Source organism: Chiloscyllium punctatum, chromosome 7 (assembly GCF_047496795.1).
Source record: "Chiloscyllium punctatum isolate Juve2018m chromosome 7, sChiPun1.3, whole genome shotgun sequence".
Lineage (NCBI taxonomy): Eukaryota > Metazoa > Chordata > Chondrichthyes > Orectolobiformes > Hemiscylliidae > Chiloscyllium > Chiloscyllium punctatum.
In genome coordinates, this window is record NC_092745.1 from 89,761,720 (window position 1) to 89,777,997 (window position 16,278).

The window sequence follows — 16,278 nt, forward strand, 5'->3', positions numbered from 1 at the left end:
TCAATGGCCGCTAGGGACAGGCAATAAATGCTGTCCAGCAAGCAATGCCCAAATCTCATGAGTGAATAAAAAAAACCTTTATCCCCTGTGATAGAGACTGTTACGAGATCTTTCATACCATTATCACCTTGCTTATTGTCTGTTTTGTAATGTTTATAGTATCTTAAACCATGGAGACCGATGCAAAATATTGATTGAATTTTCTGTCATTTCCCTGCTCCCTATTATTGACTCTCCAGTTGCATCCTCCAAGGGTCCTACATTTACTTCAGCTATTCACTTTCTTATTATATATGTCCACAGAAGCTGCTGCTGTTTGCTTTGGATTTCTTGCCAATCAATTTCTTACTAAAATTTTCTTGCCCTTTCTTAGCTTTTTAGTCATCTGCTGCTGTCACTGAAAAAAAAATCCCAATCCTTTAGCCTGCCCCTAATTTATGGTGCTTCGTATGTTTTAATTGTTGATTAAATATTCTTTTTGACATACATTTTCCTCAGAATCCTCCTTTCTTATCTGAATAAATTTTAGCTGAGTATTATCAAATATCTGCTTAAATGTCTGCTATTGTACATCCAATGACATTCTTCCATTGTATTTTCCCCAGCCTGCTTTAGAAACTCTTTCTTCATATTACTGCAAGTGCCTTTTTTTTAAGCTGAGGTAACTGGTTTGAGATCTAAGTTGCTCTCCCTCAAACTGAATTTGAAATTCTACCAAGTTGTGAATGTTAGCCACTGGAGGATCCTGAAATCTCTTATTAATCCTATCTCTTGCACATTATTAGATCGAAGATTGCACAACTACCTGGTATAGGTTATGTACTGCACTAAGAAACAATCCCTGATGCACTCTACAAATGTGTCCCCCGTGGTACCTTCGCCTATTTAATTTGTCCAGTCATTTTGTCAATTAAACTTACTGATGACAATTGTAGCATTCTTTCATGGCTCAATTATTTCTCAATTAATACTTGGTCCTAAACTGAGCCAATTCTTCAGAGTCTACAGATGATTCCCATCAATGTCTTCTTTCCATTACTATTCCTCATTTCCACATAATGATCTTCTGTACTCATATGACAACCCATCACTACATTGTTTAGACTTGCTAGGATAGTGTGCTGGAAACCAAGTCCCACTATTGCTGAAGTATTCATTACAGAAGACAAAAAATTCAAAAAGTTTCCTGATTTTCAGATCCAGGTTGATAAAGAGCATGAACCAAGTTACTGTACTGAACAAGATTCATTATTTATTGTAGATACTTGAATTCTCACTCCAGGTAAACAGTTATAAAACACTGGCACATAATGCCACGAATTAAAGCTTTAATCCTCTTTTCAACATCCTTTTACTTGCACCCACAACCAGAAAGGGATAGGATAAAATAGGTCATGGATGGACAGAAAAAAATTCTGAAAAGACAGTTCAGTAGTTTTCAATGCCAAGTAATGTTGTTGAGATGATCCTTATGAATCTTCTGCTGGCCAGCCCATCACTTCAGTTGTCTTCCTCTGGATGCTTTCAGAAGTTGGAGAGACATACAACGTAGCCAATATATTTATAACAAGTTGCTGACTGAACAGTTATTCGTCAATGTTTACAACAACTGCTGCAAGCAAGGTAAATGGGTTTTCTGCAGATTAAGTGAGTTTTAAAGTTTCTAGAGAGAACACAGACGACTCCCAAGCTGGGAAAGAAATGAACATTTCTCTCGCCCTTGTTTCCAGCTTCAAGCTGTTCAGTTACACAAGAACAAATCACAATTATTGGCAGGCAAAAAGGTCTAACATTGGACTAGTGACCAGTTGTCATCGACCAATCAACTGCTTCATTCTGTGAAAAAGCTGCATTGGTACACCACCTCTACTCGAAATGATCTGCAACTCAAAACTCCAACTATATTCATTCAAACAGTTGTTTACACAATTCCTGGCATGAGTTTCAGGTAATTTGTTTTTCAAAACAGCAGCCACTTTGTCTTACACCAATTTTAAAACAACTCTTTCTCATTTCAGTCCCCAGTGATTAAAAGCACAAAATAAAATACATAGTTCTTAAAGCAGTGAAACCAGCCTTTATTAACAAAGCTACCCCTACTTCCTTTTCTTTTTGATCTATTCTTCCTAGCTGAACAGTTAATAATATTGAGTTCCCAATCTTGGTCACCCTACAACCACATCTCTATAATAACTATCAAGCCATATTCATTTTTTTCTGTTTTTGTCATTAATTCATCCATGTGCTCTATGACATACAAATACTGTGCATTCCGGTAAAGAGTCTTAGTGGTGACTTTTTACTGTTATTACTTCCTCTAGCTCTGATTTCAGCTGCACTCTTCTACCCCTTCCTGTTACATTTTGATTACCATTTGTCTCTTCATTACACTACACCTCAGCTCTCTCATTTTATTATCAATTTTTTTTAAGCTTCTCTTCAACTAAACTCTCCCTAAACACCCCTCCCCCCAACCAATTGGTTTACAGCCCTATGTAGAACCCTAGTCATATGATTCATCGGGATACTGGTTCGACAATGGCTGAAATGAAGCCTGTTTCAATTGCAGCTCACTTTTCCTAATAATGGTGCTACTGCTCTACGAACCATAACCCATTCCTGCCACACCAATCTTTGAGCTGCACAGTTACCTCTCAACTTATTTAGCTGAAGCCAATTCAGATGTTGCTTAGGAGTGTAACTGGGAATTACCACCACAGTGGTTCCACCTTTAACTTGAGCCTAACCTGCTCATAACCCTTCAGCAGAGCTTCTGTCCTAATCTTATGTTGTTGCTACCTGTGTAGACCAAGACAACTGGATCCTTCCCTTCATATTTGAAGTTCCTCTCCACCCAAAAGAAATGTCCTAAACATTGGTACCACATAAGGAGAATCACTGCCTTTGCTGCAGAGAACACTATCTATGCTATCCCCTATTACATTTTTCTCCCCAACTACATTACGCTCTGGAGAGTTCACTCATTCACCTTGAAGACTATGTCCTCATCCACATTGGAAGCAAAAACCTTGTACCTCTTAAGAGCTGTGGCGCCTCCAAATCTAAACTGCAGTTCCCGATACCTGCATCGCTTCACATCCTCCTGCCTCTGATTACAAACCAAATGCAATTCGTCGAAGGGGTGTGATTGCCTCCTGAAACAGTGTCCAGGTGCCTGTAATTCTTCCTGATGTGCCAGTGTTCCATTCATATTCCAGCAAATCAAAACTAATCCCAACTACCTCAAATCGCGAACAATTGTTGGAGGTCACATTATAGCGGCAACATATTGCCTGTCTAGCCATCGGTATTCTATTTAACTAAATTGGATGTTAAATATTTTAAAAGTGAAGTTGTTCAGCTGGAATATCATCCCCTAATTTTAACAATGTAAAAGTCAAATTGTTTAGACTTTTTTTTAAAAAGGTCACATTTAGGGGATCGAATGAGATAGCAAGAATCCAGAGAAAGTATATTCCTGTCAGGGTGAAAGGGAAGACTGGTAGGTATAGGGAATGCTGGATGACTAAAGAAATTGAGGGTTTGGTTAAGAAAAAGGAGGAAGCATATGTCAGGTATAGACAGGATAGATCAAGTGAATCCTTAGAGTATAAGCAAAGTAGGAGTATACTTAAGAGGGAAATCAGGAAGGCAAAATGGGGACATGAGATAGCTTTGGCAAATAGAGTTAAGGAGAATCCAAAGGGTTTTTACAAATATATTAAGGACAAAAGGGTAACTAGGGCCCCTCAAAGATCAGCAAGGCAGCCTTTGTGTGGAACCACAGAAAATGGGGGAGATACTAAAGGAATATTTTGTATCAGTATTTACTGTGGAAAAGGATATGGAAGATATAGACTGTAGGGAAATAGATGGTGACATCTTGCAAAATGTCCAGATTACAGAGGAAGTGCTGGAGGTCTTGAAACGGTTAAAGGTGGATAACTCCCCAGGACCTGATCTGTGTACCCGAGAACTCTGTGGGAAGCTAGAGAAGTGGCAAACGTGGTGCCACTGCTTAAGAAGGGTGGTAAGGACAAGCCAGGGAATATAGACCAGTGACCCTGACCTCGGTGGTGGGCAAGTTGTTGGAGGAAATCCTGAGGGACAGGATGTACATGTATTTGGAAAGGCAAGGACTGATTAGGGATAGTCAACATGGCTTTGTGCGTGGGGAATCACGTCTCACAAACTTGATTGAGTTTTTTGAAGAAGTAACAAAGAAGATTGATGAAGGCAGAGTAGTAGATGTGATCTATATGGACTTCAGTAAGGCATTCGACAAGGTTCCCCATGGGAGATTGATTAGCAAGGTTAGATGTCATGGAATACAGGGAGAACTAGCCATTTGGATACAGAACTGGCTCAAAAGGTAGAAGACGGAGGGTGGTGGTGGACGGTTGTTTTTCAGACTGGAGGCCTGTGACTAGTGGAGTGCCACAAGGATCGGTGCTGGGTCCTCTACTTTTTGTCATTTACACAAATGATTTGGATGCGAGCATAAGAGGTACAATTAGTAAGTTTGCAGATGACACCAAAATTGGAGGCGTAGTGGACAGCGAAGAGGGTTACCTCAGATTATAACAGGATCTTGACCAGATGGGCCAATGGGCTGAGAAGCGGCAGATGGAGTTTAATTCAGATAAATGCAAGGTGCTGCATTTTGGGAAAGCAAATCTTTGCAGGACTTATACACTTAATGGCAAGTCCTAGGGAGTGTTGCTGAACAAAGAGACCTTGGAGTGCAGGTTCAAAGTGGAGTCGCAGGTAGATAGGATAGTGAAGAAGGCGTTTGGTATGCTTTCCTTTATTGGTCAGAGTATTGAGTACAGGAGTTGGGAGGTCATGTTGCGGCTGTACAGGACATTGGTTAGGCCACTGTTGGAATATTGCGTGCAATTCTGGTCTCCTTCCTATCGGAAAAGATGTTGTAAAACTTGAAAGGGATCAGAAAAGATTTACAAGGATGTTGCCAGGGTTGGAGGATCTGAGCTACAGGGAGAGGCTGAACAGGCTGGGGCTGTTTTCTCTGGAGTGTCGGAGGCGGAGGGGTGACCTTATAGCAGTTTACAAAATTATGAGGGGCATGAATAATATAAATAGACAAAGTCTTTTCCCTGGGGTTGGGAAGTCCAGAACTAGAGGGCATAGGTTTAGGGTGAGGGGGGAAAGATACAAAAGAGACCTACGAGGCAACTTTTTCACGCAGAGGGTGGTATGTGTATGGAATGAGCTGCCAGAGGATGTGGTGGAGGCTGGTACAATTGCAACATTTAAGAGGCATTTGGATGGGTATATGAATAGGAAGGGTTTGGAGGGATATTGGCCAGGTGCTGGCAGGTGGAACTAGATTGGGTTGGGATATCTGGTCGTCTCAGACGGTTTGGACCAAAAGGTCTATTTCCATACTGCACATCTCTATGACTATGATATGGATACTACTTTTGAGGGGCTGAAATTCACACGCAATGAATTACGGTAATTCCATGAATGCTACAGGGGAACTGAGCTCAGGTGAGCTACACATAAAGGGAGGTTGTCACTTGACTCTGACCTGCTGCATCTTAAACTTGCAGGCCAAATCTTCCATTTCCCTCAGTTTTCTTTCTTCTACTGTTGTTTTATTTTTCCAGACTAACATTTTAAGATTTTACTTCCAATAAAAAAAGATCATACATTTGATCCTTGTACAGTCTCACCAATCACTGTATTGAGAAGTCATCCACAACTGTACGGTAATTATAGTGAAGTAAATGCATATAAGCCTATCTTACATAGAAAATAATGGTGTGATAAACTTTGTATCACACTAATTATACTAATTATTGTGCTCATTCGATAACGAACTTAAAATCATAGTCACAAAGTGTGGCGCTGGAAAAGCACAGCAGGTCAGGCACCAGCCAAGGAGCAGGAGAGTTGATGTTTCAGGCATAAGCCCTGCATCAGGAATTCCTGATGCAGGGCTTATGCCCAAAATGTTAACTCTCCTGCTCTTTGGATGCTGTCTGACCTGCTGTGCTTTTCCAGAACCCCACTTTTTGATTCTGACCTCCAGCATCTTCAGTCCTAACCTTCTTCTTAAGAAATTCATAGCCTAACGTTGGTATGAATTGTACATCAAAACACTTAGTAGCACCAAAAAAAAATTCATTTCCTCATCATAACATTTATGCACAGGATATACCTTGACTCTCAAATGTTGATCAGTTATCTGTGAAGAGCTAGGGTCGACTTTTGCAGGGGACACATGGAAAATTAGACTTTTTGGCCAAAATAGGGGTGTCGACTTTTACATGAGATAGACTTTTATTCGAATATATATGGTAATTGACCAAACAGAAGAGAACACAGGAAATACCCACCAATTCCTTGCTTTCGATGATGTCACATTTCGGTTCTATCTCCCATCACCACTGCTCATGTTGGTCTCTTCTATTAGATTTGCAAATGAAGCCAGGGTGTTAAATCGTAACCTACAATATTATGAAGGTGTGAGGGGCAAATTGTCTGAAATAGAGTGGGAAAACAAATTCAAAGTTCCGAAAGTACATTGCCAATGGATAGCTGTCTCCACTCTCTCTCTCCTTTTCTTTCTGAAGCTCCTATCCGCATATGCTCTCATGTTGTTTCACAACTACAGAAGTGTCCTCTCTGTGCTTTATTAGGTGCTGCTAACTGTCTCCCATACCTTTAGAAGCTAGTGACTATCTCTGGGTCTTTCTTTCTCCTAAACCAGACTCTATAAAACCATCCTCAAAAAACTCCAATAGATTCATCAAACATGACTGCTCATCTATATCCTATCAATTCTACAGGCCCATAAATCTATATAAACTATGCCTAATCAGATTACTGTCCAAGTGTACATTTCAAATATATATTATCCATTATAATAGATTCCAGCATTTTCCTTCCTCCCCCGATGTAATGCCAAGAGGTCTTTAGTTCCCCATTTTTTCTCTCTCTATCCTTTCTAAAATAGTGGTATGACATTTGCTACCTTACAATCTGCAGGAATCATTCCAGATCTTTAAGAGTTTTGAGAAATGGACACCAATGCATCTATTACCTCCACTGCTATCTTTCTCGACACTCTGGGATGTAGACTATCAAGTCCCAGAAACTTATTCAGCTTCAGTTCTATTAAATGCCTCCGACAGAACTTTCTTAGTGAGACTAACTTTCTTCAAATCCTCACTGCCTCTTGTCTCTTTTAATCTCGAATTGAGAGAGTTTCTCATATCTTCCTCAGTGAAGACCAAGTATTTATTTAGCATCACTGTCATCTCTCTATTCCCCATCATAAATTAACCCGACTTGGTCTGGAACAGACCTAAATGTTTCTTTTTTTAAAAAAAAAACTCATCAATAGAAGCTTTTACAGCTTGTTTTTATATTTTTGATACATTACATTCATATTCTATTCTTCATTATCTTGTTTGTACTGCATTATTGTATTCTAGTATTCTCTAAATCATCAGAATTATGACAATATCTGGCAACTTCATAAGCCTTTTCTTATAATCATTAATTTCGTTTACCAGCCATGGTTGACTGAATTCTTTTAGGGTTTATGTGCCTTGAAAGAATTACAGCTACTGTAAATTAAGTAATATTTCTTTAAACACTATCCATTGGCAATGTAATGTCATACCTTTCAATTTATTTACCCAATCATCTCTGGATTGGGTGGAAAAGCGCAGCAGGTCAGGCAGCATCAAAGGAGCAGGAGAATCGACGTTTCAGGCATAAGCCCTTCTTCAGGAAAGCTATTTTTTGGCTACACCCAGATTGGGCATTTAGCAATGTGAGATCCCCTTACTAATGTACTGACCCCACCCTTTATGATCAGCGCAGCATCACCTTTTCCTTTTTACCCTCAACAACAACACTAGCAATCTTCTTGTAACTATATTAGCTTTGGTCCTGTTAAGGTCCAACTAATCCAGCTTGTACAGGTCTCACCTGCCTCAATGTTTATCCTAATGCCTCAGAAATCTGATGTCTTCCCTCCAATACCAATTCTCCAGCCAGGTGCTGAAACATTCAATTGTCTTATACCAATATTCAAAGGCATCAAGCACTGGGTGCAATCCTGAGATTGCTGCTGAAGGCTCAGCTTTTTAATTTATTTCCAAAATGCCTAAAATCTAATCTCAGGGCCTCATCCAACTTCCTATCTATATTATTTGGTACCAATGCAGACCACTACCTCCAGTTGTTTATGCTCCCTCAATGAGCCTGACATGAGGGAGATAACACCATCCTAGAGCCATATTTACTGCCACAAAATCATCAGTCTGATCTCTTCGCATTGTTGCTTTTTGACTCTTCTTTATCCTCTCCTGTACAGATCAGTCACTAATGATGCCATGAACATGGCACTAGCTTAACTCTCCTAAGGAATCATTACCCTCACCAAATCCAAACAAGTCAAGTAGCAAGATCAACTTAAGGAGATTCATGCACCCTTGTTCTTCTCTTACACTTTCTGCTGGTCACCCATTTCCTCTTTTCCTGTTGGCTCTTAAACTGCAGTACAACCTTCCTAAATGTACTACCCACCCAGTTCTTTGCCTCATAGCTGCTTCAGCCAGTGCTTACACTCAGAGCTCAAGCTCTGGTAACACTTCCTGCATCTTCTAGGACACGTGGCATGCCCATGATTTCCCACATACAAGAGGATGTTGAATCCACTTAGTTGGGCTGTCACATCATGACTTTAAAAGCTATTCACTAAAATTTGAATAAGTAGAATAACTTACCACAAATTCACCAATCAACTTCTTCCTCTGCACTATAGTAACCAAAGAAACAACCAATTATGAAGGCTGAAAGAGGTAAATAAGAAAGGAGCACCTCTTTACCCCTCTTCACACACAGTGCAGACAAGGCCACTATTCAATTTAAAAAAACCAACATTCTCAGCCACGTTATGACACTGTTCCAGGGCAGTGCGACTCAAACCTGGGCCAGAGATAGACACTACTATTGTACAAGACCCCTAAGGCCTCTTCATATAATCCCCAAAAAACAACTGATTCAAGCTTTCGAAAACCATTTTAAGCTAGCTACCTTATTAACGAGCTGTAGCTGCAGCAAGATAGCTTGTAAATCTTTGTTCCAAGATAGAAATAAAGCTAAACTAATCTTAATTTAGTTAAAAGCTAAACTGAAGAAAAAAGTAGACTTCAAAGCCAGCTCTCAATACAGCCCAAAGTCATCAGTAAATCTGAAAATACAGCCTCCATACATTCATCCAAGTCAAGAACAAATTTGGTGAAAAGGTGAGATCCACAACACAAGTTCCGTGCCACAGCTTGTCAGAGTAATTTTCTTTGATTCTTTATACCTCTTCCTCCCTAAATAATTATTAGCTAATATCATAAGGTAACTCCAAGTAGAGGCAATCTGCCAGTTGCGAACATGTTCCATTCTGGAGTCAATTCTTCAGTTGATTTCTTTGCAAGTCCGAACACAATACAGAACAATGTGAAGCTGCTGCTCCTAAGTACAGGAAATGTTTATTTTGTTGGATCTTTAAAATCAAACCCCTGTAAAGGATAACTTAAGTACAAGTGGTCACAAGTCAGACACTAGTAAATCAAGAACGCCCTGTACTTTCATTTTTGCTAATGGTCTCGTGTTGCAGCTGACCAAATTACATTGGGAAGACAGTTTAACTCCATCCACAAACACCGTCTTATCTACAATATTCACAATCTTCTCAGAAATTTCAACTAGATTAGTCAGGTATGGTATATCATTCATTTTACTATGCATTAGTTTTAACCATTTCATGTTTGTCCATGTGCTCTGATACACCATCTGTGATAATAGATTACAACAGCTTTCTCACAACTGACCAGTCTGTATTTTACTGGCTATTCACTCATTTTAAATTAAGGAGTAACATTGGCAATTATTCAAAGGCACAATTCTGGAGTGTTCCAGAAAATTATTGAAGCTGCAATTTCTTCACACGTTCCCTTAAAAGCCCTGCAGTCAAAATCACAAAAGCACATTTGCTTCCAATGTTATTTTTCTCAAGTTTACATCAGATTCAAAAATTTGCTCCTTTCAACTTAATTTTAGATTCCCTTGATATTTCGTGATTATTCTTTTTGAAGATAGATATAAAGTATTCCCTTAAGAAGTATTTCATTTTCTTCTGGTCCAGCATAGTTTCTCCCATATCTAACATTACTGGGCCACAGATTTCCCTCTATCACAATCATTTTTAGCTAGTTTTAGTAAACCTTCTAAGCTTTTTCATATCCACATTATGAAGCTCATGACTTTATTTATATCCCTTGAATGCTTCCACACAGCTCTCCCAGTTCGTTGGATTTTTATTTTCCCTTAAATTTATAGCAGCATATACTTTTAGCTTGATAAAATTTCTAATCTCATTTGTTGGCCATGGTTGCTTAACTATCTAACTGGAGCTTTTGCTTTTTGAGGGTTATTTGTTAATACCAGTTTGTGACTTTCTAAAGCATCGCTGCAAATTTACAACATATGGATTTCACTGGATCGGAGTTTCCTGAGAAAACAGGCATTCGTTATCTATTCCTATTGTCCTCAAGAACAGTGCATTAAGTTAACTTCAACATTACATACAGTGCAGGCAGACCCTGTACTGTTAGAAAAGGAGTTCAAGATTTTGACACAGCAGTGAAGGAACAATAATATAGTGCCAAGTCAGCATTGTTGGGCAGGTTGGAAGGGAACTTAGAGATCGTGGCATCCCCATACTGCCCTACTAGAGATCACAAGTTTATGAAGTACGACTGAAAAAAGTTTGATTTGCTGCGTCTTGCATACCAAATACACTGCTGTACTGTGCCCAATAGTAAAGTAATTAAATGTTGAAGGTGCTTAAATATTAGAATTTTATTTGTCTCTTTTTTTTGTGTCTTTGTCCCTTGCTTCCACATAGCCATAAAAATTCTAATTACAATGAACTTAGAAGGTGGTTGTAGTCACATTTAAAATATACAGTAGCTAACTAAACTGCGATGACCATTCAAAACATTTCAAGGAGATAGTCTGGACCCTAATTTTCATCTTATTTCAAGGCAAGTGTATGTTGCTACAATCCAGGTGTGATTCATTTGGACAAACCTCTAGGCTTTAAGCAAAACACACTTTATTTCTACACCACAGTTAAAATACAAACAAAAAAGAATTGGCAAAATAATACATAATACTTAACTTCCACTAATCAACTCTTGAAATATAGCACCACTCCATAATTAAACCTTTGGCAAAGGCAAATTCAGATTTCCCGCACTTGCTATCTCACCCAGTCCAGGAGAAGGAACACCAACAGAATGAATGTAGCAGCAGAGAGAGAACTCGAGCTTTCTGCAACAATATCTAGCAGCTTCCATTTTAAAACCCCCAATTTCAACAACTGAAAGCAAAACTAAAAGCTCGAGTCTGTATGAACCTGACTCTGCCCAGTCAGGTTTCTTTTTACTAAGAAAACCCAAAGCTCTTTACTCTGCTTTCCATGGTACAGACACCTTGGCACCAGGTTTACCGCACACCTCTTCAATCCAGCAGGACAGAGACAAATTCCTCTTAAAGGCATATCTCGTTACAAAGATCAATTTCAAAGTTACAGTTATCATGTCCTAATTGACCATTTATTTCAGGCAAAAACAGCCACGTTGGTTCTATGATTAACTACTTCCATACAAATTCTCAAAAAGATTGATTGGGGTGAAAATATGACGAACAACTTGCAGTATTGTGGCTTATTATCCATTTCACTATCAACCAAAGTAAACCTAGAACTCTGTGAACAATCATATAATCTTGAATGCAGCTGAAGCAATCCTATTTGTAAAAGTATTTCAGAAATTACTTATATGTATTAAAAACCTACGAATCTGTCCAAAATTGATAACTACTTACTAATTACAGAGACACCTTTAACTTTTCTTTCTATCAAGGTATTTAAAAGGCAGAAAACAAAAAGTCGTTTAAATTTAAAAATTAAATCCAACAAGAGTTTAAATAACAACATAAACTTACACTGTCGCTTACATCTGTTGACTTCCAACCTTTTAACTGCATTTGAGATATAGGAAGTTGTAACTCATTTTCTAAAATTTGCTTGATTGCACCTGTAAGATTAAAAACATTCTATATTAATTCCTCTAAATATATCAAGTATCACAGTTCAGTTGTAAGTACTGTTTCAAGGCTCAAAATTTTCCAAATAACAAACACATTAAGACAATATCTATAAAACTCTTGCTAAATAGAAAATGTCTGAACACACCTCACAGACACATAGCAGTGAAAAGCATAACACAGAAAATGAGAAATGGATATTAAATGGGATGACCAAAAGCTTGGTATCAGATCTTGATGAGTGATGAGTTTTGGTAGGGTCAAAAGATGGAGAAGTGAAATGGTTACAAGAACTGGAAAGCAAATTCAAAATCTCATAGTCCAGAGGATGGAACGCAGAGCCATAAATGGTGTATGAAAGAAAAGAGAAAGATGCACAAACATTAATAGTGAAAGAAACTAGAAGTTTAGGAGAAAGATAGCCACAATGGAAGATGACAGAGAAATGGGATGGGAAGGTCTATGGAACATAAGGACATAAAACACAGGAGGCAGAAGTCAGCCATTCGGTCCATCGAGTCTACTCTGCCATTGAACGAGATCCTGGCTAATCAGAGACTCTATTTTCCTGCCTCTTCTGCTTAAACCTTGATTCCCCCTTACCGATTAGAAATCTTTCTCTCAACTTCGAACATGCTTACCAATCAGACTTAATAGCACTCTGCAGTAAAACATTCCACAGACTGACCACTCTCAAGAGAAAAATGTATTCCTCATCTGTCTTAAATGTGCGATCCCTTCCTCTGATATTATGATGTCTGGTCCTCGACTTCCAACAGGGGGAACAGCCACTTCACATCTCCCCTGTCAACCGCAGCCCCCCCCCCTCCCCCAAAGAAGCTTATATCTTTCAATCATGTTTGCTCTCACTCTTCTAAACTCCAATGGGTACAAATCCAAGTCATTCAACCTCTCCTCAAAAGAAAATTCCTCTAAACCCAGAATCAATCGCGCAAACATTTTCTTGGCTGCCTCCAATGACAGTGTATCTTTACTTGATAAAGGTTCTAAAACTTTTCAGAGTGTTCAAGATGTGTTCTGACCAGTGCCTTGTATAATTCTGGGGCAAGACCATCCTATTTTAATACCCCATTCCCTTTGAAATAAAGGCCAACATTCTACTTGCCTGTCCTATTCGCTTTGCTAGATTTTTGTGATGCATTCACGAGAACCCCAAAATTCCTGTCTGTGGAAGCTATGTGCAGTCTTTCTACATTTAATATTTAACTGCTAATCTTCCTGCCAAAGTGCATAACCTCACATTTTTTCACACACTATTCCATCTGTTATGTTTTTGCCTACTCGCTTGACCTGACTATATCTCTCTGAATACTTCCTGTGTCATCCTCATTATTTGCCTTCCCACCTATTCTGGTGTAATCTGCAAACCTGGAGATAGTACATTCGCTTCCATTATCCAAGTTATTATAACATTCTGTAAATAATTGTGATCTTAGCACTGACCCCTTAGTTATTGCTTGGCATCCTGAAAATGCTCCCTTTCCCCAACTCTCTATCTTCTATCAGCAAAACCTCTAACTGTGTTAATATGCTACCCCACCAACACCTTGGGCTCTTATTTTATTAAGTACTGGTAACATGGAATTTGGCATAGGAATAGAATATGAGCAGAAGATAAAAACATGCATAAAATTGCATGTGGGAGTCAGCTGGCAGATTGAGATAGCAATGTAAAGTTGATTTTAGCCAACTGAGTCTTCAGTGATGGTCGTAGTAAATATGCTGAAAACACAATAAAATCATGAAAAGTACAACAGGTAAGCCCACACAAAAAGGAAGTTAGAGCGTGCAATAAGTCCATGCAATAAGAGGAGTAATTTCATCTTTAAAGAAGAAGTTGTCTTTGGAATATCTTCTCTGGTTAGCGGTGAAGGCTGATTACTTATTTAAATCAGGGCTAATTTTGACTGAAAATCGGTTCAAAGTTTATTTGGTAGTCATGAAATGGGAGGAGTTTGGAGCAGGTAGGCAAGCAGATTTTAAGCCCACAATCCAATTAGCCATGATCTTTAGAATGGCAGAGCAGGCTTGAGGTGCCATATATTCTACTCTAGCTCCTATTTCTTATGCCTTGAAGTTAACAGCTGTGGTCTTTGTAAAGCTGAAAATATGATGGTTGAACATCCAAAATTTGAACCGAGTGATTCAGCCTGAAAAACAAAGAGTGAAGAAGGTAATGTGGGTGAAATATGACAGATTCAATCTTCCCAACATTCGGTTTAAAGAGGTTATAGCTCATTTGAGACTTGACGCTGGATGAAGTCGACCAACATGGAGGAAGAAGTTTAAGGGTAGCTTCGGGGCATCATCGGCTAATTCCTTAACCTGGCCCTGTATATGCAAATGTTACCAAATGGAAGGATTCAGATGAGGAAGAAATGGCCAAGAATGGTTTCTTAAGAACTCTGGAGATAATGGTATGTAACATGAAAGAGAAACTAGGGTTACAAATATTCTAACAATAGAATATCAAAAAATGAAGCTAAGTTGTTGGATTGGGGTCTGGCATGGGCAGTCAGACCACAGGTGGAAACTCCTGCAGATAGCTACTGCAGTGTAATGTTCACGAGTAATTTGTTTGTGTGTGTGTAATGGCTATTCTTTTAACTATGTCTTATTTCTGCAAAATAATACAACTATTTTTCTTTTTATTCTCCTTTTTGTATCTAAGATTGATACCTATGATTGCACCATAAGAGGTGACATTACAAAACTTTTCACTGTGCTCCTGTACGGTTGTACTTGAGTACATGTGGTAGGAAAGGATATTCTATTTATCTTCTTTGAATAGAATTTCTTTTGCTATATTTTAATATAAGCAACCAAAAGATCAAGAGTCATCAAGACTTGAAACATTAGCTGGTTCTCTATTCATGGATGCTGCCTGACCCGCTTGATTTCTTTATTAATTTTGCCTCATACCGCATTATTGTGCTTCAAAATTTGGATGTTGTGGCCTGAAATTTCATCAAGCATTGCAACATTCAGTTTAATGTTGTTTTACTATAATACCTGACCAGAGTGGTACCATTTCAGTGTCGTCTCTCCGACTTGGACTTTGGGGGTCATGCGGCCAGGAATAAGCAAATGACAATCCTCCCGTGCACATGCCAGCATTTATTGGTCATCCCTAGTTGTCCTTGAGAACACAAGAGTGAGCCACCTTCTTGAATCGCAACAGTCCATGTAGTCCAGACTGTTTATTCTGGAACCTAACTCCAGTTTTAATTATGGGAATCAATGCTTTGCTTAAAGCTGTTTCTCTAAAAAGGTATAATTTTCATAAACACAGTTGCAACTTTAAGTGAAGACTGTTAGTGCAAGAATATACCACAAAGTTGAAAATAAAAATCTTAACCGAATTAAAAGTGGTAAGATTCATTTATCATCTATAACTTGCTACAAAAATACTCTTGATGACACAGTCATGCTTTTACAAGAGAACTACAGAAAAAATGTGTGCATATTATCAAAGGGTTTTCCTGATTGTCCTTTAAGAGCATCTTTAATGTTGGAAATACATTTGTGGGGGAGAAGAGAGGTGGGTGGAGCCTGAATAAAAAGAGCTATTTTCTCTCACCAGTTGCTGTAAGCTGTTGCCTTTACACCAATTTCCCTGTTCCTCTTAAGCGGAAGAATATGGAGAAAGGAGATTTAAGAAAAAAAAAGTCTTGGCAGCCAAAGTAACATCTCAACACATAACATCTCTATGGGCTGATGCCATTGAACCGATTTTCTCAGTTTTTCTTCCCTCTAACCTAAAAAACATTTTTTTGTGTGGATGTGTCAATCCATGTGTGTGTATAGGGAATTTAAAAATGAGTTTTAAATAAAAGACTCTGATGCTGACAAATGGTAGTTACTTATAAATAAGTATAAACGTATTTCTAATAAACAGTAGTTCTCATTAAGTACAAGAACCTGGTCAGTGTTTTCTGTTAATTCCATCAGACAGGTAAATCAGGGAATTTGCATGCTTTTGTGGCAACCCAAGAACGGTAGTACTTGAGAATCAGCACACTTTCCCATACTGTTATGGCTATTGAACATCATATTTCTTCATATCCAAGGAAACACCTCAGAGATCAAAACCCCTTGGGTCAATTT

At 38.6% G+C, this 16,278-nt stretch overlaps 1 protein-coding gene across 1 annotated transcript in view; it reads right to left on the reverse strand.

The window, feature by feature from the left end:
* Window positions 1-16,278, reverse strand: part of faf1 (Fas (TNFRSF6) associated factor 1) — a 391,777-nt gene that overhangs the window by 312,716 nt on the left and 62,783 nt on the right. The window contains exon 5 of the mRNA XM_072574268.1: window positions 12,049-12,140. Coding sequence (XP_072430369.1) covers window positions 12,049-12,140 — 92 coding nt within the window. The remainder of the gene's footprint in view (window positions 1-12,048; window positions 12,141-16,278) is intronic.